This window comes from Nomia melanderi, chromosome 3 (genome assembly GCF_051020985.1).
Source record: "Nomia melanderi isolate GNS246 chromosome 3, iyNomMela1, whole genome shotgun sequence".
In the NCBI taxonomy this organism is placed as follows: domain Eukaryota; kingdom Metazoa; phylum Arthropoda; class Insecta; order Hymenoptera; family Halictidae; genus Nomia; species Nomia melanderi.
In genome coordinates this window covers 8,552,462-8,573,314 of record NC_135001.1, presented here as the reverse complement: position 1 = coordinate 8,573,314, position 20,853 = coordinate 8,552,462, and the positions used below count along the sequence as shown (strand labels likewise).

Here is a 20,853-nt window from a genome sequence, read left to right as displayed (position 1 = left end):
ACGCTCTACCAAAAGTTCCTATTAACCTCCAAACGAGAAGCATGATAATTGAGAAATATCGAATGACCTAATCACGCTGTGAACGCGCTGTATGCGAACCCAGCGAACGGCACTCGGTTATTTCGGTTCCCGTCGATCTGTTAGTTACGCATAACGTGTTCCATTTCCGCGAGTTGGTCAATCGACTCGCCAACCTAAAATCGTCTAACAGTACCGTCGGAACCGGTTTCCTGTTACTTAAATTTCTAACAAAAATGGAACACATGCAAAGAACATCCTCGAATCGGCATCCTCGGAACTTCGAACTTGCGCGTGGGAAACGTCGCGCCGAAGAAAAAGCCTTGGGGTCCGTTGGATGCGGGCAACGACAGTCCCGCTATACAAACCAGTTGTTTAACCGAGACCAGTACCGTTTCGACAGTCGACAGAAAAGCCATGAAGCTGCAAGATTTCGTCAAGTACCTGGTTTGCATCGTTCCACTAACCACGGGATTAATTCGTTGCGACGAATCCACCTCACCGGTAAGGCTCGCTTTCCTTCGCTCGCTGTCCCCGGTTTCTAGTAAAATAGAAATTATCAAATAGCTTCGTAATTTCAGCGTTGACACTAGGGACGCGTCGATTTGACGCGTATTGAATTTTATAAAGATCGTTTGGCGAACGATCGAGTCGATTTTTATTGACGGAATTACACGAGTGTACACGAGTTTACCGGAAAGTTCTGGCCGTTTTTTTTTTTTTTTTTTTTAATGAAACGAGAATAATACGTTTTCAATGGGTTTGTTGATATTTACCGAACAATACAATTTCCACCGTTACTAATGACCTTTTCACAGCACGATGGTAATTTGTGTGCAATGACTCGTCTTTGGAAGTTCCAGATGACAACAGAAAGAACTTTCCGATAGACCTGATATCTTAATTGTCCGTCTTTCAATCTTCGATTTTTATGATCTAAACGAACGAACATCTATTTTTCTGGGAACAATCGAACAAGTTACACAATAAACCTAGTATTAAGGTTTACTCGAGTTTTCTGCTTTCGTGCAAATGACTGCGCTAAAACTGCAATTCAAATGAGTATGGGTATAAAAAATATATGATAGAACTATGTTATTGATACTTGGCTACAGACTTTGGAATGACGCAGGATTAAGTGACCCGTATTCTTCTAAATAAACGTTCAATGACGTAGGACTATGTCACAGACATCGTTCTAAAAAAATTAGATACGGCGTGGGACACCGTTACCAGTTTCGAATGTGTTCAAAATGTACACGTAATGACGATGTATGTGCGGCACGAATACAACGAAACAGATGGTGAATGAACAAACGAAGATGAAAGGAAAAATTGATTTTCTCGAAATGTCGATTGGTTGGCTTGTGTCGTTTTGGAATTCATGGCTACAATTACCTTTAGGTATATATTTTATTGAAAAATCAAAAGAAACAAAGAATAATTACATGTTTATGTGGAAAAAGAAATAATTTATCGTTGAGAGGATTGGTATGATTTCAAGCTTCAAGATAACTCGTGTATACTCATTAAACGCAATCAACCGATTAACATCCGGTCTTTTTGTCTTGCAAAGTGATTCTCAAAGTAAAGTCTTCTTGATTCACCAACCACGAAACAAAATAACAGAGAATGTCCGTTATTTCGCTTTGCCTTTAGCCGAAGTATGTCGAGGCAACGCGAGCGAGGCAACAGAGAGGCGTTTTGGACTTTCTGCTCGGCCGATTCAAAACCTGCGGCAACTGCAGTGAGTAACATCATGTCGCGAACGTGAATTGCGCGGATCCATCTGTGCGTTTCGAAGTCAGTTTCAATTTTGGAAGAATCTTCCGTTTAATCGTTGCCGATGCACGATTTCCCAGTGTGCGGACGGCCAAATCGATCCGGCGAGGCACGGCTGCTGGGCGGAGAATACACGGCAGCTCACGAGTTTCCGTGGCTGGCGAACGTTCACGTGAGGTCGCAACGATCCTTCAGCGGGGTCCTGATCAACGATCGTTACATTTTAACCGCGGCCAGCGAATTGGTCAGGTTCGTAGCAATATCGAAAACTAAACGATAACATTTCGGAAAGCGTTTTCGACGTTCAATCCTGTTCTATAAGATTAGAGCTACCGAGCAGTCAGATCGGCATTTTAAAATTCTTCTATAGGAACTCGACGAGTGCATCCATTGAGATTTCGATTGATTTGTGATTCAGTTTGCGTATTATCAAATCCAATTTCTTTCGTGATTTCTATGATTTTGTCTTTTTAGTCGTTGCAAATGAAGAATTTAGGAATGAGTTAATTTGTCCCATTTAGTAGTTCTAGCGTTAACTTTGGATACGCGATTGACGAAGCTTATTATTCGAAAGCGACTGAAGCGTTATCATCGATACCGAGGAATCGTTGTTGCGATGTTACTATAATCAACGCGCATTTTAATAGCGTAACTGCGGCGGAAGTAAAAGTATCCCTCGGAGAATTCGACAGATGCAGTTTGGACGTGTCTTCAGCAGTGATCAGCGTGGAGTCTGTGCTCCTTTATCCAGAGTACAATCCGGGTTCTCGTGCACACGATTTAGCGTTGATAAAACTGAGTCAACCGATCAAGTTCGAAAGGAGGATATCGCCTATCTGTCTGCCGAACCCAGGTACCGTTGAACTTCATTCAGATTGTTGACAATTTTTGTGAGAAAGCAGTGGCAATTTAAATCTCTAACTCTTATTTAGCTGAACACTTGGCATTCGAATAATTAGATGCAATATTTACTACTAGTCTCAGTAACGCGAATACCTTGATAGTCATTGTTTCAATAAGTTCAGATGAAAACAGTTCAGGAAATAGAGTTTTCGAATCTAATGTTCAATCTCAGATCTACCTGTTTGTCTATTTCATCAAACTGATCATTTGAAAGATAGTTTCAAATGATTTAGAGTGTGCCCGCTAGAAATGGTCTACCACAGGTTTTCACAGGGATAAAGTAAAGCAGAAATAGAAGTTAGGGAAAGTAATGTATGGAAAACGATCAATCACAGTTTCATTTGAAATTCAATTTGAACTTCGAGGCTCGACTTACCTCGGACAAGTGGGAACCCTGGTCGGATGGACGGTAAGCAAAACAGAAGACAAAAACAGTAATCAAACTTGCCGGCCACGGAAATTGGGTCTTCCGATTTTGGGTTACAACGAATGCATTAAGTCTGGAATAAATCCTGTAAATTTCCATAAAGATTCCGGCTGTGCTGGTGTTTTAGGTGGAAATTCAATCGTATGCGAGGTATAGTAACTAATTTAATAATTATTAACACATACAGACACGCCCGTGCGTATTTACTTACGTTACTATCAGTTTTCCTTAAAACCATACCGTCTGCAACAGAATATTTATGAAATTATGTGTACTTCCGATTTATATAGATTCTAAATATATTTTTTCAGAACGACGTAGGTTTCTCTGTACAATATCGTTCATACGCAGGAATTTATGATCTCCTCGGTATGTATATCGTTGTACTTATTGTTCAATAATCGATCTTCATGGAAGAATGCATAAAATGTTTTTCCATTTCGTTCACTTGAAACAAAACTTCATGGAATATTCGCTTATAAGGAAATTTATATTCGGAAACAGGCATAATTTCGGACGTAAACGAATGCGGCAACACACCTGCAGTTTCAATTTATACGAGAGTCAGTCCACATCTAAATTGGATATTGCAGCAAACCAAAGATGCTTGTTACTGTCCCAAATAACACGAATCGGATTTGTACGTTGGAGGTTTATTTATTTGTAAATATATTATGACAGAATTATGAATTTCAATTATAACGTTTACAGAAGTACATAATAAACAAACTACTAATAAATGTTTCTCAGAGCTGCAAAATTTCATTATTCGAATTAAGCACCTACTCCCGAATATTCCTTTCTCCAATTCTTAACCCTTTCGCTACGGCGGCGCACTCATGAGTGTGCTGTCGCGGTACGGGGTAGTACCAACACGGAGATATTTATTTTACGGCGGCCTAACTAACTTTACGAACGTAACTTTAATAGCTGGTAATGTATTGTAGTTCATTTATTCCTTATTCTAGTTGTGATACATATAATGATAAAATATAATATAACGATGTATAATCAATGCTTCTGTAATAGTTCATTCTTATCTTGTTCAGAATATACGTTCTGATAAATTAACCTTTTACTTTAATTTACTTTAATTTATTATAAATATAAAGGGCAAGTCTCGTATGAGTGTAGAGTGTTTTCATACCCCGTTTACTTATTTCTCTACTTAAGGAAACATTATAAAATAAAAAATTATTTTGCAACCTTTCAGTAATCACATTCATATTATTTATGTATTATTGAACATTATATTTGCATTAAAATTATTTTACATTATATGATATATATTATACGTTAAAATTAAAACTATTATTGAAAATAATATTTTTAATTGCAAATTACCTTAATTCACATTTTATAATTTCTTTCTTTTTTGCCTGAACAAGGCTGAACAATCTGTACTTATGCATTACAGTTGTTTGTAAGAAAAATTGCAGTCATTTTGTTGTATGAAATTTATTAAATATTTGATACCGAAACTCACAATATTTTTTTATGACACAACCGTATATAAGTGGACGGCATTTCATCTGATAAATTAATTCGGTACAATTTTCAACAAACTCATTATATGTAAATGACAAAAATTTTGATATTAACGCACACGTACAAATACATATGTCCATTGTGCAAGGAAATTATCAGTTAAATCTAGAATAACGCATAAATAAGTGTATTACTTAATTTTAACACCGATGTTAACATTTGATCGTGAAGTATATACGGAAATGAACATTGTTACTTATAATTATTATTATAATATGCACTTCACTTAAGAAAGTCTATGATAACGGAGAGTCAATAGAATAAGTATAGTGACGTGAAAATCATATTTCAAAAGGTGTTAATAATTACATAGTAACTCGAAAGAGAATAAAAACAGTTACTTTTGTAACCGACATCTCGATGTAAAGCGTTTAACATTTATATATGTTTTAAATACCACAAACGTACACATCAAAATTATTTTTATGTGATCTCATAATGAGAACTTAAGGAACAACCGTAATATATTACATATTTGGTAAAAATGGTTACATAAAGCTAAGCAATGCATGAGCAAACGTTTTATTTATTAATATTACTTGCCTCTAACATTATATTTATTTACACCATTCATGTTTTTTTTGGCATCTTGCAAAATGAGGCTCATCTTTCTATACATCGTATAAGGAATAACGGTATTAATAAAACAAGTATGTAGTAACATGAACTTTTACATATTTTGGGTAATAGTTTTGATCTCATGATATCATGATGTAAAAATTATGTGCAATCATAGAGAAACTATATTTAATTGATTTTTACAACAGAGATCTTTATTTTTAGTAAAGAAAGATTACCGTCATTTTAAAGAAAAGTTTATCAACAATACGACAGATTATAATAAACTGTTAAACATATATGTAATTGATAATGAGATTAAATATATGGAAATGGTAGCGAAATATTAGACTATTGTAAATTGTAATCGAATCTTATTATATTATTCACCAATAATGAATTCTAAAATGGTAAAGATCGATAGAACATAAACGAACAATTAATTTGTTAAAAATAAACTTATATAATGATGGAAGTATGCTTAAATACAAAATACGTTGCACATAAAGTGCTATTATACAATGATTTTGTATCAAATACATTACATGCATTAATATATGACATGGGTAACATTTGCGTTGCATTGTGACGTAACTGCTTCCTCTAATGTACAATCTAGTTTACGATAATTGGCCGTGCTAGGACGCCGCCTGCCACGGCTGTTTCGTGATCTCCGTCCTTCTAATACTATAGCCAATATCTAAAATGTTAAAATATGAAATTATTACCAATGTATATAAAAAGTTTCAATTATTTACAGAATATTCAATTACCTTTTGTTTATTGTAATAGCCAATATATGCAACTATGGAGATCAAAGAAACTATAGTAAAATAAGTAAAAAAGTGTGATTCCTCGTCCGTTCTCAAACTATGATAATGAGAAATAATGTCCTTTTGATCAGACGGTTTAGGTATATTTTGAGTTTGATCACCTGTTAGAAAAAAAATACGTTGAAGGCAGTGTAACAATATTAAAAAAACTACTAAAATAAAGAAGCTTTAATATATGCCCCATTAATCATATAGATCCCATTAATCAAATTAGTAGAAACATAATTGTTTGTCTGCAAAATTAATACTACTTATTTTAACTTAATATCATTGTTATACATGCAAATAATCATCAACTTTAGGAAGAGACATTTTTAAAATGTGCATATAATGAAAGTTTACCTTGATCAATATGCTGGTCAGGCTCAATTAAATCATTTTGATCTAAAAACATAGTAATTAACAAATATATTACGAAATATAATAGCAAATTGATAATACTGTATTATTATAATATCATTATATATACAAATATAGAATTCTCAAATTTTGAACTGTATAGATAAAGGAACATACAACAAAAGTTTACCTGTATCAATATGTTAATCAAGCCTATTTGGGTTATTTGTGTTTAAAACTATAATAATTCAAATGTACTGTAAGCTAGGCAGAAAATCGAAAGATTTTAAATATGTATAAATTATTACCTTCTAATAATTTTTCATCATTAGAGTGATTCCATTCTTCTCGATTAAGAGAATTATACTGATCTTGGTTAACCTGTGGCATTAAATTTGTTTTGATGTCATCGTTAATATCTTTTGCAGTTTCTGAAGCTTGATCATCTGTATCAATCCCATTAGAATTCTGTTGTTTCTTGAGTCCAGTTTGTGGTTCATTATTACCATCCTGTGGCATTACATTCGTTTTGGTGTCATCGTTAATGTCTTTTGCAGTTTCGGAAGCTTGATCATCTGTATCAATCCCATTAGAATTCTGTTGTTTCTTGAGTCCAGTTTGTGGTTCATTATTAGTATCCTGTGGCATTACATTTGTTTTGGTGTTATCGTTAATGTCTTTTACAGTTTCTGGAGCTTGATCATCTATATCAACCGCATTAGAATTCTGTTGTTTCTTAAGTCCAGTCTGCAGTTCATTATGAGTACCCTGTGGCTCTTCATGTTCATCGTCATTCTGATTCTTTGGTTCTTTTGAATTTATCATGTTTTTATTATATTTATTCTGTGCATGTTCCTCATGTTGGTCTATTTCATTAATCTTTTCCTGATTCATTCCATTATCATTTCCAATATGTATATTGTTATGTTTCCTATCACCTATCGGATTTGGTTTTAATAATTTTGGTAGTGAGTTTATTGAGTCTATTAGCACTTTCTGTTTACTGTCAGATGCATCAATGGTTCTATCATTATTAGTTACCATTGTTTCAATTTTATTAATACCATCTGAGTGACCTGGAATTTCTAGTTCTGGATGTGATGGCATTTGTCCCTTTTTTGTATCATTTTTTACTAGTTCTCCAGTTTTTAATTCTGACTGAAGATCAACACTTTGCTCATTACTATTACCATCAATGGTTTTACTCCAAGCTAACATCCCACAAAGTGGATTGAATTTTGCCTTCATATCGAAACATAAAGAATAACACATGGGAAAAATATTTATATGTTGTAAAACAGACAACAACGGTTTCAATTTATTATATGAAAACGTTATACCCTTAATATTCTTACAAAATGTAGTGCCATCAAGATCTCCCTCCTTGGGAAAGAACTGATGCATATATAAGTCAAAAGTACCTGAATCGGTAGAATTTTTGTGAAAAAAGTCACACAATGAACTAGATTTATTGACTTTGTACCATGTGTCATAGAAAGCAAGACACAAAAGTGTATTTCTATATTTAGGTTCAGCTGACACATTCAATACTGGATATGTTTCCTTAGCACAAGTACTTGTAACAGTGTTATTGTATAAAAATATTGGAATTTTGCATAATTTATTATCATTTTTCATAACATCTAAAATTGAATCACTTGACACTTTCGCAGAGTAAAGGAGAAAAATAAGAGTGGCCAGCCCGTAAAATAAACAAGCTATGCATTTTCCCATTATGTATTCTGTTTATTACACCAATTTCTCCTTGAAAAAAGCGGTAGACTATCAAAGTATTAGTTTTATCGTCCTTTATATGTCATGCTTCGTTTTATTGGATATTAATTATAGATTTTCTCAGGGATTATACTTATTTGTCTTCTCTAATTTTTCGTATTCTTCTTATTAAAAATGCGATGTCAAAAACTCTATTCAACGTTTATGTGATTGTAACGGCCATAACCTCTCAAAATTGAACTTGTCCCGATGCAAATCTATTCATACACTTATCACAGAATTTGACAGATACGCCATCTTTTTTGTTCGTTGAATACACTTATAACATAACCTTACAAATTACTGTTTTAAATATTTAAGCTTAAGAATTGTATATATTCTAACAATAACAAATCTATTAAACTATTACTAATTAAAACAATATTAACATCAATAATGTAAAATTATTTTAATTAAGTAAATAAGAAAATTTTTAAGATAAACAGTCACATGAAAAACAAGTATACGATAAATATTATTAGTCTACTCAAAATACAGATTGGACATAGATAAGACCATTTTTTTCTAAATAAACATATATAGCATTATTAAAAGGTCTGATATATAACCATGAAGTACTATTGGCATAAATAAATTCCTTTCCTTTCCTAATGTCTTTCACACCAAAGGAAAATCAGAAATCATACTTAATTATTCTATATTACAAAGGTTAGGTAATAAGGAAGATCATGAATTCAATAAGTTAATATAATAGATAAATTAATAATTAAAGAACTCTCTAAAATGATTTAATTGCATTTTCACTTATTTTCAAAACAAAATATATACCAAAGATAGTTAGAAACTTCTTTCTAGTATCTTGATCTAGAGTTGTTGCGAACTAGCCCTTAAATCTTCTTGACGCACGTGTATTTCTCACATGTGTAACCTACATTTATTTTTCATTCAAATAGAAGTACTTAAAATAAAACTTTACTGGCTAAACAGAAAGAAATCATTTATTATTGATTTTTTATAAACTGTGATAAATTGTGATTTATTTGTATGAATACTTATTGTATGTTTCAGATAATAGCCATTAAAACTAAAAACATTAAAATTTGTAGATAATGATAAATACTGATAGATAATAATATTATATATTTAAATTTATGTTTCACCTCTCATACCAAAAATAAATACAGTATTGTAATTTAATTTGAACTGTTTGTCTTCCATGAGGTATGTGTATTTTTTTCATAAAACCGAAAATAATATTTATAAATCGAAAGTTTCCATAATAATTAATTAAAAGATCTAAACAATTGCATATATATTCCACTTATTACAACATATTGCTTCCATATGCAACAGTATTGATAAAATTACATTTATTAAAAAGTATCATGGAACATAACTTGAAATTTTGATTTATATTGTATTATAATTAATGTTACATGTTTAATATTTGTTTTGTGTAGTCAAAATGGTCTCCCAAATATTTGATGATTCCCCTAAAGAAATGCAGTTAATAAATTCAGATAATGATTCACAAAGTCAAAAGCAAATGGATAATATTGAAAAAATACAAATGAAAAAACAACTTGGTCTATTAGAAGGTGTTGCAATTATTGTAGGAATTATATGTGGTTCAGGTAAAAAATTCTTACAACATTTAATTTTGATGTTCGATAAACAAATATATTAAACATTAATGTGAAAAGCACAATGACTCTATAACATGATTTACATGTGCTCAATAACTTTGTGTTATATGTACTAAAATAAAATTATTATACCTGTTTAGGTATTTTCATTTCTCCAAAAGGTGTAATTATAGAAGTTGGAAGTGTCGGACTATCTTTAATTATTTGGGTTTTATGTGGGTTACTTTCTATGATTGGAGCATTATGTTATGCTGAATTAGGGACTTGTATACCACGTAGTGGTGGTGATTATGTTTATATCTGTGAATCTTTTGGTGCTTTACCTTCTTTTTTGTATTTATGGGCAGCTAATTTAATTGTTGTGTAAGTTGTATTTCTATTGAAAATAGAAAATATTAATATTATTTATTAAAATAAATATTATTTATTCACAGTCCAACTACAAATGCTATTATGGGATTAACTTTTGCACAATATGTTTTGCAACCATTTTTTCCAAATTGTGCTATTCCAGAAAATAGTGTACGATTAATAGCAGCTATCACCATCTGTAAGATATTTTTATTATGTGTAAAATATTGTTAAATCTTTAATAATTTCTTGTGAATTAAAAAATGATATTTTACTGCAACCATTTTTCTCAAGTAGTTCATATAAGTGGTTATTTGTTCTGTATAATTTAATTTTTTTAATAGGTTTACTCACATTCGCAAATTGTCATGATGTTAAAGAAACATCTAAAATGCAGAATGTATTCATGTTCACTAAAATTGGAGCCTTAACAATTATAATAATTGCCGGATTGGCCTGGGTGTTATTAGGTAAGTACAACTTTTGTAGGTGGAAATAACAGTAATAATCATATAAATGGTAGGATCATATAATTACCAATCATTCTCTTTTTTTAAAAATCTGATGTCTTTCTAATCTATAAAAAGCAACATACATTTGTAGGTCATACAGAAAATTTTGAAAATGCCTTTGAAAATACTGTAACTGACCCCGGTAAAATTGCAGTAGCATTTTATTCTGGTATATTTTCATATTCTGGATGGAATTATTTAAACTTTATGACAGAAGAATTAAAAGATCCTTACGTGTATGTAATATAATTTTGTTATATCGTGTTACTTTTTGTATTTTCACATTCTGAACAAATAATTAATTTTGCAGAAATTTGCCACGAGCTATCTATATATCATTACCTTTAGTTACTTGTATATATGTGTTTGCAAATGTCGCATATTTATCAGTGTTAACACCAACTGCTATGATTGCTTCTCATGCAATAGCTGTGGTAAATATATTGTTTTAACTTTCATTTGTATATCTTTAAAAAAAAAAGTAATGAAATATGTTCTCATTAGACTTTTGGAGATCATCTACTTGGTGTGATGGCTTGGACAATTCCAGTAATGGTAGCTATATCTGCATTTGGAGGATTAAGTGTTCATATTATGACATCGTCTCGATTATGTTTCGTTGGTGCTAGGAATGGACATTTTCCTTCAATGTTAGGTCACATTAATGTTTCAAGATTTACACCTACGCCTGCTTTAGTATTCCTTGTAAGTATAAAAAATGGATATCTAATGATATGGCATGCATTTTTTAATGGATACCTCGAATTTATATACCCTTATTTACAGTGCATTTTATCTTTAATAATGCTATGTACAAGTGATATCTTTGTATTAATCACGTACTGTAGCATAGTTGAATCATTTTTCATTATGCTCTCAGTAGCTGGTGTTCTGTGGCTTCGTTACAAAGATCCTAATATGAATAGACCAATTAAGGTATACTATTTAGTAAATAATAGTATATGCAAATATTTTTTAATGAATGTATTTTATAGATGCCTCTATGGATTCCTATCTCATTCGTGGCTATATGCGCATTTTTAGTGATTGTTCCTTGTTATGAAAGGCCATATGAAGTCGGTATAGGTACTCTAATAACTTTATCTGGTATTCCAGCTTATTTTTTCGGTGTCCAATGGAAAAATAAGCCGATATGGTTTCAAAAAATTTATTGTACGTAATGTAATGAGAAAACTAAATTTAGTCTTGTAAATTATGCACAATTTAATAATTGTATACATTTTCTGTTTTCAGTTAAAATAACTTATACTGTACAGAAGTTATTTATGTCTGCTACTGAGGATAGAGACATCTGATTTTAGATATAAATTTAGACACAACTCAAACTTTATACAATTTTGATCTGCTTTCATTATTCTGATGTTACCTATACATATTTATGAAAGTAACCCGTGCGTTACTAATAATTACCACATGACTGTGTTCTTCATATATAGAGTTTGTACATGTATTATAAAACGTATTATTGTCTAGCGTAGAAAAATTATTTATCATTATCTATTTATTATTTATTTCGAGCAAACATAATTGCCTTGTGTTTAATCATAGGCAGTGGGATTATGTTAGTATTAAAAGAATCTTGCATAATTGTTTTTATAACAAATTCGTATAACATTTGTGAAAATCTATTCTTATAAGTATTAATGTGTTTTCTACTCTTTACAATCTACTATATCAAATATTAAATAATAAATGTTAACTGCAGAAACTAAATGTTGTTGTATGATTTTGTTGAAGTTATTAAAGACACGATAACTATATGTAATTATAACACGAACGTATTTAAAGGTATTTAATAATCATGTCTATAAGTAGCATATTGAAATATTCATCATAACTACTACAACGTCATTAATGTACATTTTATTTGTATATTTTGAATTAGATATAACGCAGTCTTTAAATTATCGAATTCTATGTTGTATGTTGATATTTAATCGCAGTTACTTTAACAAATGATTTACTTTCAATAAAATGTATTATATTTTCAATAATCCGTTGTATCGTTCAGTATGATTATTTATATTTATTGTGTGCTTAGATATTTAAAATAACATTGTAACTTGTGACATTTGTAACATACATATTTATTTATGCAAGCAAATATTGTGTATGTTATAATATAATAGCAGGTTTCTTAACATTTGTATAGTAATGTCATTTACTTGTACTCGTTAATACTTATGCATAAACATTATCCAGAACATATTAATTAGGAAGCTACTGAAGTGTCAAATAAATACTGGAATGTTGAACATACGTCTATTCTTTATGTGCAAACTATAACAACACAGTAATATTACATACAGGGATTAACAAATACCATACAGGTCATAAATTTTTATGTTTCTTATATGACTCAACATTTTATGTACATAGATTAATGTATATCTTCTGGATTAAACATTCCCTGTAAAGTAAAATTAATAAATCTAATTAATCAATCTTTAAAAATGCACATATAATTTAACAGTCAACAATCACTCTGTTACCATTAATTATCAAGCATTTTATACAATAAATATTTTATTATATCAGTATTTTATTATTTATTAACGTTGCACAGCATGAAAAAAAGATGAAAATGAACAATTTCATTTTCATAACCAAAATAAACAGAGCACATAGATAAACTTTTATATTTATTCATAAAAAAAACTTTTTATTCAAAATATGCAATAAAAATTATCTAGGCTTAAGATGTATAAAGTATAAACTAGTACAGAGACGATTCTAAATATTATTTAACATTATTTAGTTATAATATTATTTTCTTACCTTAGCACGTCTTAAGATGGAGTCTTTACTAGCATCATATGGGTGGTCTTTACTGGGAATTTCTAAGACCGATGGTATTGGTTGGGTATGACTATCGATTACATGACGAATCATTTCTGCGATCTTAAAAGCATAATAAGACTTTTTATTGTTTAAAATTAACTTTGAATAAAATATGTTAGTTTATATAAACAAATTTATAATTTTTATATTCTTTATTAATTATATAATTATTATGAAATTATTAGTTATATTTTTCTCACTAAATGGAAATCTAAACATGAAATTTTTTGAAGCATTAAATTATAATCTAAATGTGAAAATATTTTTTTTAATACATGAATTTATTTAACACTTACATTTTGATTGATAAGGATGATATCAATATCATCTCGCTTAATAAAACGTTTAAATGTATCTTCTATATCACTTATTGCTGTATCTGGAAATAATATATATAATTTAGTTTGTAAAGTAGAACAATAAACACTATGTTAAACTATAAAAAATAAGAAATTATTGAATTATGATTGATTCACTTCAGTTATAACAAACATTTAACATACTGGTATCAAAAATAAAAAGATGTTTTCAAATAAATACATACTTTTATCTACAACCATAAAATTTGGTTGACGATGTTTATTAATCTCGCCAACTCCACCCAGGAGAAAACCCACACATGTATCCTAAGATGAAAGCTCTTTAAATTGTTAAATAAAGCATGAAGTTTCAGTTTTATTTACCTCGTCTCCAATGACTGCAAGAAGTTTACCCTTCCCTGCGGAATGGAGTGCCATTGTTACAGCCAAAATAAGAATAATACAGAAAATTTAGGGAAACAAACGTATTTAATGCAACGATTTTTGATAGTACATCAGCTGACAAGTCACACCTTTATACTTGAGCTGCTTGACATCACGTGCCAAACTTGTCCAATCAAAAAAGGTAGAGGGGATAATGATCGAATTTAGAAACAACAATTATTGAAATATACGGACATCTTATAATTGCTTACAGTTGGATATTAACAGTACTATAATTTATCTCTTTTTAATATTATTAATCGAAAAATGATGCAACGATATAATATCCAATAGTAGACATAAACAACCATTTTCAATACGGACAATCTGCAATCAAGCCTTCAAGTATTGAGGCTACCTCCCATTTATCGAGTTGCATATCTATTTATATTTCTATTTTTAGCTATTCATCTGCTATTTAGTTACGAAAACATAACATTGTAATTCGTTGATAAGAAAATTCACCTAAAATCTATGACAACTTCAAGATGAACTTTCTAAATGCGTAACGTGCGTAACGCGTAATGCCTCTGAGGTTATGTTTTTAAGTACATGTGTATAGAGCATAAATTCTGTGTGTATCTAATATTAATTATGTATGTATAGTAAATTGGGAAACGGAAGCTTGTGTTATACTTGATAGTTTATGTATGTATTGCTCTATATTTTTGTATGCGGAGACACAAGATTCAGCAATTTATAAAAAAAAAATTCTGAAAAATAGGATATATGTTCTACCGTTACCATTTTTAATTATATTATTTGGGTTATAATGTTATGGAACTTTAAGGTTGTTCAAAGGTGTTGTGTATTTTTCTTAGTCGATATAAGTATGAACATTCATGATACATATAAATTTCCGTTATACATGAGAAAGAAACTATATTTAATTAAATGTTGTTGCAAATAATGTTGCTGTTTTATAAATTTATAATGTAACGACGGGTCTAACCATTAACAAGTATTCGTCAATATTTTTTCACCACATTTTAATAAATGAAATAACCTCAGTAATATTTCATTTATTAAGTTAATATATTCTGAATATATATGTTGTTGATTCTATGTTTTAGGAATTTTGTTTTTTTTAACACGTACGTTCAAAGGTGTGATATCAGTGAAGAGAAAGTGTAGTACAAAAATATGTCATTTATGAATAATGTTAATAACTACAATAAAATGGTTTCCGAAGAAATCATACAAACAGCATGTACGATGGATGAAAGTTCAACCGAATTTATGGTTTTACCTAAATTTGAAAACATGGAAGAATCCTTGGTAACAAAATATTAAATACTATAATGTATATATATTTAAACAAATTTGTTAAATATTTTATGTACAGAATTATATAATTCTATCTATTTTCCATAAAGTATATCAATTGTAAATAATTTATGCAGGTTGTCGGTGAAGAAATAGTGGTAGATGAAAATATGGATATAAACCAACAAATTTCTGAAGAAGATATCTGCAAATCTAAAGAAACATCTGAATATTTTGAAGAAAGTATAGATACAACAATGCCTGTTGAATATGTCGAAGATTCTGTATCGTTATCTACAAGGAACATTGATAAACAGAAATGGCTCTCAAATGATACCAATAACGATGACTTATTGGTAAATAGTGACTAATTTTTAAAATTTCATTTAAGAAGATTATATAGCGTTAACATAAAATGAATTTTATACGCGTAGAATATTTAAATATTTTTTGTTTTATTATACCAATATATTTTGTTTTATACAAGTTACTAAATATAAAAATGAAACATTTTATCTTTTAATATATTGCATTTTTATATAATTCTATAGTTACCAGAGCCAGAAGAAAGTGAGTCAGAAATTGGTTGTAATAAATTAACAAGTGATGATCAATATGAAGATGAGGAAACAATAGCAACATTCGTGACTGCTACTGGCCAACAACTGGCATTATACGCAGTAGAAGATTCAGAAGAAATTTTTGCTGTAGCAATGTACGACGAATCTGGTGTACCTCCAACAAGTTTTCAGTTTCTTATGAAGTATGTACTTTCATTTAGGACCATTGATTTTAAATGATTTACAAAAAACAATTATTTAGTTATTTATGGATCAAGAGTTATTATTTTCATTAACCATTAGACACTTTTCCATAGATGTATGAAAAAGTACTTTTAAATAATAAAATAATTATATTTGCAGGGCTGATGTTGAAAGATTAATAGGTGAAGGTGCTGTTAGAACTGTAAGAAAACCAACACAAATAAAAAAACAATTATTAACAACACAGCCACCAATATTCTTTCCCAAAAATGTTTCTACAAATGACATTTTGATACATAATGAAAATAAAATTATATCATCTGGAAATCAAAAAATACAAAAGAAAGATAATTTATGGGAAGAAAATTCAGAAACATTGACAGAAGATTCTAATTTAGATCTACATTTGAAACAAGTTCCTAACATTATATACGCAGCTGATGATAAACAGTCAGATTTAACATACTTAATGATGGATAATTGTTCTGTAAACATTGGTATGTACTTAAAATATTATAACATTGTATACTTTGTGCTATTATATTTTGAAATTTGTGAAAATTTCAGATAACTCTGAAGATTATCAAGAAGAGGAGGAAAGTGATAGTGAGTTTATAGAACAGTCAACTGTACAGTATATTCTCTTTGAAGGTGATCAATCTGATTCTGAATTGACCTTCGACGAGATCCAAACTACTCTTCGAAATCTTAAAGCTTCCGAATCAAAATCATCAAGAAAGCAATTGAGTAAAAAATCTGACGAAGATCAAAACAACTTTGTAAATATTAAAGAAACCGAATACGATCACTCACAGTTGAATCACAATTCTAATTGCAATCACATTTCTAATACTTTGACGGAAAGAAAGCTAAATTTAATAGATCAGAATGAATCACTGGAGCCATTTATAAATTCGACAATGGATGAAATGTCGAGTAACACAAATTTAGATCTCTCAAATGGTTCTATAGAATGCGTATCACCGGAATCAACACAAATACAATACAAAACTAAAAGATCTCGTAAACAACAATTAATTTCTGTGAATCGTGAAGATTCAGAAATAATTATACAACCGGCGTCTCTTTTAAGCGAAGAAGATAATAATGTTAAGAAAAGAGGGAAGCGAAGAAGGTATCGTCAAAGGAGCAACGAAGCAAAGAGAATGAAAAGGATTAAACGTAAGGAAGTTGAAATCATTGAAATCGACGTTGACGAAGAAGAAAATATGCTTCAGTCAAAGAGGGATGTTGTTGAAATAACCATAGACGATAGTAAAGATAAATATTCTAGCGATAAAGAAAATGAAATTATTATGGTAGGAGATTCTGATGATGAATCGTCACAGTCAAATTCAAAAAAGATTTTGCCGCAGTGCCAATACTGTGCAAGAAACTTCCGGCAACAAAGAGCTTTAGAAACTCATTTACGAGTTTGCTCAAAATCACCATCAAACGCGATTCGATTTAGCGAACAGAAAATCAAACATACGAGTCGAACGAACGAAGACACGGTGAAAAAACAGTACGCTTGTAAAATATGTCAACAGAAATTCGATGTGGTGGTTGTATTAGCGCGTCATGTACGTTCTGAACATTCTCATAGGAAAAAACGTAGATTTAGTAAATCCTCGATCGAACGACCATCCATAGAGGTCGAGGAGAAAAAAGAACCTATTGAATCTAAGAAGCAGTTAACTATGATTAAAAAGATGAAAAGAAAAAGAAGTCAACGACCAAACATTACCTGGGAAGTAAAAAAGTTGAGTTGCTCTGATTGCGGTAGATGGTTCCCAAGCGCTGCCTTATTGAGAGCACATTGTTTACAGCATGGTACAAAAAAAACTGGTAAATTTGTATTCAACTCGTTTGTTTACAATTTCTTATTGCTATGTATGTATTTACTAGTATTATATACATATAACATTTTATTTGTCTTTTAACCTTACAGAACATAAGATACACAAGTGTCACATATGCCAGAAGCTAATAAGGTCCAGATTGCTCTTTGTACAACATTTAAAAAAGCATCGACGTATGCAAAAGAATACAAAGACTATAGCAAATATTCAAAAGAAATTGCACACTACAAGATCAGTGACAAGTAAGATTACAACATTGAGAAAACGGGGACGACCGCGAAAACTTTGATTGCTTTGAGGATTAATGCATAGAAATTTAAAAAAAAATGGTGATACGTGACAAAAATTGTTACTATATAATTTCTTCTAATGTGAAATATGTATAATATAAAGTTCATACTTCCAATAAAAATTGGAAATATTTATATGTTTGTTGGAAAAGAGATATCTTTCACTTTAAAGCACATTAGATGTTTAGTCCAATGTATATATTATTTACATACATTATGTATGTAATAAATCATTTAATTTTACAATGTCATATACATTCGTAGTTTAATATTAATATAAAGGCTGACTTCTCCTAATTAACGTTTGTATTTAATCATGGTATTATTTATGAAATAATAAAGTACTGAAACTTAAAACTTTAATTGAAATTGAGGAGAAGTTTGGAGAATTAGATCAAGAATGCAATTGAATAAATTAGGTAAGTCAGCCTATTCATAAGTTAAGTGATGTACATTGAACTTACTCTCATACCTTGATGGCATGATCATTGTAAATACAACAATTCTATTAAAAGCTAGAGTATATATATATATATATATATATATATATATATATATTGCGTGATACATACTTTTTATGTATATGTTTTCTGTTTATTAGATTTTTAAAACTTGAATAAATTTAAAATGACTTACAACTTTTTTTATTTTAATTTAGTAATTATATAGCGTTAATTATAATGTCAATAATAACCATTACTTTACATTTAAGTTATATTGAATGAAAATTCACGAGCAATAAGTAATAGTAATAATACATGTAATATATAATTTATCTACTAATAATATGTTTTCGAATTATTAGATGCAGGTATTATATTATATGGAAGTATTATAATTTATTACTATAATAACTTTATTAATATAACAATAAAATATTGTGTTATAAATTTGCAAGATTTTATAAAAATGGAAACCAAAATTTTATTATTACAATTCTTTATCAAATTTTTGCATATGAATTGCTGCACATTTGTCGATATAATACTGTAGCGACATCTTGTGTATTCATCAGTGAGATATACATTTACAGTTGACTCTGAGAAGTATTTCATGACATCAAGTCTTTGAAAAAAGTAATAGGTGGTATCAAACGAACTAAAGGAAAATTGGTTTTCCATTTTTTTCTCCTTAAATACGATCATCTTGAATGTTTATAAAATTTTAAACGTGCACAATTTATTGCTATTGAATACATAGTCATGCTTACATATTTTTCATTTTTTTAACGATATTAAACAATTATTCTTTTATTTCATATTTCGTCGTTTAAACAAAAATAGCAATATATAGTGCTTACGTTTTATGACGACACATACGAAAAAGGATACTAATTTTTCTGTCAATAAACGTAAAAATGGATGTTAAGCGAAAACGTTCACGAAGAAAAACTAATAAAAATAAAACAGACAGTGGCACAGAAGATAAAGTTATAGAATGGAGTGATGCAGATAAAAGGACTCTATTAGAAGCACTCAAAAAACATGGTTCCAACAATATCACTGCTATATCAAAGATGTTGCCATGCATATCTCCTGAAAATATTAAGTTAAAGATATCTGAATATTCAACTATGGCAAACAACTTATATGAAACTGAAATATTAGATGAATGGTTAAACTCCGGTATATACAAACCTGGTGACAGTTTAATACCGGAAGCATTATTATTTATATATTTATTTGAAGATCATCCAACAACAGAGGCAGATGGATATGATTTCAGGTATACATTATACTATTTAATTTCTTTTATTATTTATTTTTATTTGTACAAACTGATATGTTCATAATGTTAATAACATTATTTATTTTTCTTTAGAGCAATATATAAATTTCTTTATCGTTCATGTTTCGAACAACCGTCGCATCTTGATCTATCAGAAAAAGATTTAAATTTACTTTATTATGCATTGTATAAAGTACAAAATAAAGTGTGGCCAAACTACCGAAAAGAAATTTGGGAGTACGTTGGAAAAATTTATAACAAAAAGAACATTAAGAAAGTGTATCCAGGAAAGACCACAGATTCCTTATAATGTTCAAGCTTTAATTTACACAGTTATATACATTTGCATTGTTTAATACTTTTTTTATTGTAAGAAAAGTATATATTTGTATAGAGAATTTTTTAAATATTTAATTAAACTTAACAACTGTATTTTGTTTCTTATAATAATAGAACAATGAGCATCGAAAATATGTATATAAATGGAGTAACTAAGATTAATTTTTGCAGTGTGTACACTTTTTTTATCAAAAATAAAACAGATAATTTTTTTGTTTGTATACAGTTTAATCAAGAGAAATATCAATTTCAAATTATAATAATGTATTAATATTTTAAGGCATAAAATTATTGTACATGACTTTCTAACTTCGTTTAAATTTGTTTTCCTTATTTAAAATACAAATA

At 29.6% G+C, this 20,853-nt stretch overlaps 5 protein-coding genes across 17 annotated transcripts; 4 read left to right on the top strand and 1 right to left on the bottom strand.

Annotated features, from left to right (window-relative positions):
* The first annotated feature begins 200 nt into the window (after positions 1 to 200).
* Positions 201 to 3,865, top strand: LOC116429779 (vitamin K-dependent protein C). The gene is made up of 7 exons (XM_076366221.1): positions 201 to 522; positions 1,678 to 1,765; positions 1,881 to 2,049; positions 2,448 to 2,653; positions 3,069 to 3,280; positions 3,442 to 3,499; positions 3,635 to 3,865. Exons 1-7 carry the CDS (start codon positions 436 to 438, stop codon positions 3,754 to 3,756), a joined length of 942 nt encoding a protein of 313 aa, XP_076222336.1. The 5' UTR covers positions 201 to 435; the 3' UTR covers positions 3,757 to 3,865.
* Positions 3,866 to 5,597: 1,732 nt separating this feature from the next.
* Positions 5,598 to 14,453, bottom strand: Vha14-1 (V-type proton ATPase subunit Vha14-1). 4 transcript variants are annotated; one of them, XM_031983035.2, is made up of 8 exons: positions 14,197 to 14,453; positions 14,058 to 14,153; positions 13,810 to 13,892; positions 13,451 to 13,573; positions 6,717 to 7,650; positions 6,412 to 6,453; positions 6,010 to 6,170; positions 5,598 to 5,936 (listed from the first exon to the last, which is right to left on the bottom strand). In XM_031983035.2, exons 2-8 carry the CDS (start codon positions 14,071 to 14,073, stop codon positions 5,787 to 5,789), a joined length of 1,509 nt encoding a protein of 502 aa, XP_031838895.1. In that variant the 5' UTR covers positions 14,074 to 14,153; positions 14,197 to 14,453; the 3' UTR covers positions 5,598 to 5,786. The 4 variants fall into 4 exon arrangements, with proteins under 4 accessions (XP_031838895.1, XP_031838887.1, XP_031838902.1 ...); XM_031983027.2 differs by having other exon boundaries at positions 14,058 to 14,139; positions 14,197 to 14,390; XM_031983042.2 differs by lacking the exon at positions 14,058 to 14,153.
* On the top strand, positions 8,834 to 12,935 carry gb (solute carrier family 7 member genderblind). 3 transcript variants are annotated; one of them, XM_076366212.1, is made up of 12 exons: positions 8,834 to 8,850; positions 9,211 to 9,363; positions 9,603 to 9,776; positions 9,929 to 10,151; positions 10,223 to 10,338; positions 10,484 to 10,609; positions 10,743 to 10,887; positions 10,962 to 11,085; positions 11,156 to 11,356; positions 11,438 to 11,587; positions 11,647 to 11,824; positions 11,906 to 12,935. In XM_076366212.1, exons 3-12 carry the CDS (start codon positions 9,608 to 9,610, stop codon positions 11,965 to 11,967), a joined length of 1,494 nt encoding a protein of 497 aa, XP_076222327.1. In that variant the 5' UTR covers positions 8,834 to 8,850; positions 9,211 to 9,363; positions 9,603 to 9,607; the 3' UTR covers positions 11,968 to 12,935. The 3 variants fall into 3 exon arrangements, with proteins under 3 accessions (XP_076222327.1, XP_076222326.1, XP_076222325.1); XM_076366211.1 differs by lacking the exon at positions 8,834 to 8,850 and adding an exon at positions 8,873 to 9,065; XM_076366210.1 differs by lacking the exon at positions 8,834 to 8,850 and adding an exon at positions 8,873 to 9,097.
* Positions 14,454 to 14,597: 144 nt separating the features above from the next.
* Positions 14,598 to 19,876, top strand: LOC116429684 (uncharacterized). 8 transcript variants are annotated; one of them, XM_031982945.2, is made up of 7 exons: positions 14,598 to 14,852; positions 15,330 to 15,534; positions 15,660 to 15,878; positions 16,074 to 16,285; positions 16,446 to 16,783; positions 16,854 to 18,134; positions 18,238 to 19,876. In XM_031982945.2, exons 2-7 carry the CDS (start codon positions 15,400 to 15,402, stop codon positions 18,435 to 18,437), a joined length of 2,385 nt encoding a protein of 794 aa, XP_031838805.1. In that variant the 5' UTR covers positions 14,598 to 14,852; positions 15,330 to 15,399; the 3' UTR covers positions 18,438 to 19,876. The 8 variants fall into 8 exon arrangements, with proteins under 8 accessions (XP_031838805.1, XP_031838787.1, XP_031838796.1 ...); XM_031982927.2 differs by having other exon boundaries at positions 14,598 to 14,904; XM_031982936.2 differs by having other exon boundaries at positions 14,598 to 15,046.
* On the top strand, positions 19,787 to 20,726 carry LOC116430563 (uncharacterized). Its single transcript, XM_031984884.2, has 2 exons — positions 19,787 to 20,163; positions 20,260 to 20,726. Exons 1-2 carry the CDS (start codon positions 19,796 to 19,798, stop codon positions 20,474 to 20,476), a joined length of 585 nt encoding a protein of 194 aa, XP_031840744.1. The 5' UTR covers positions 19,787 to 19,795; the 3' UTR covers positions 20,477 to 20,726.
* The last annotated feature ends 127 nt before the right edge of the window (positions 20,727 to 20,853 follow it).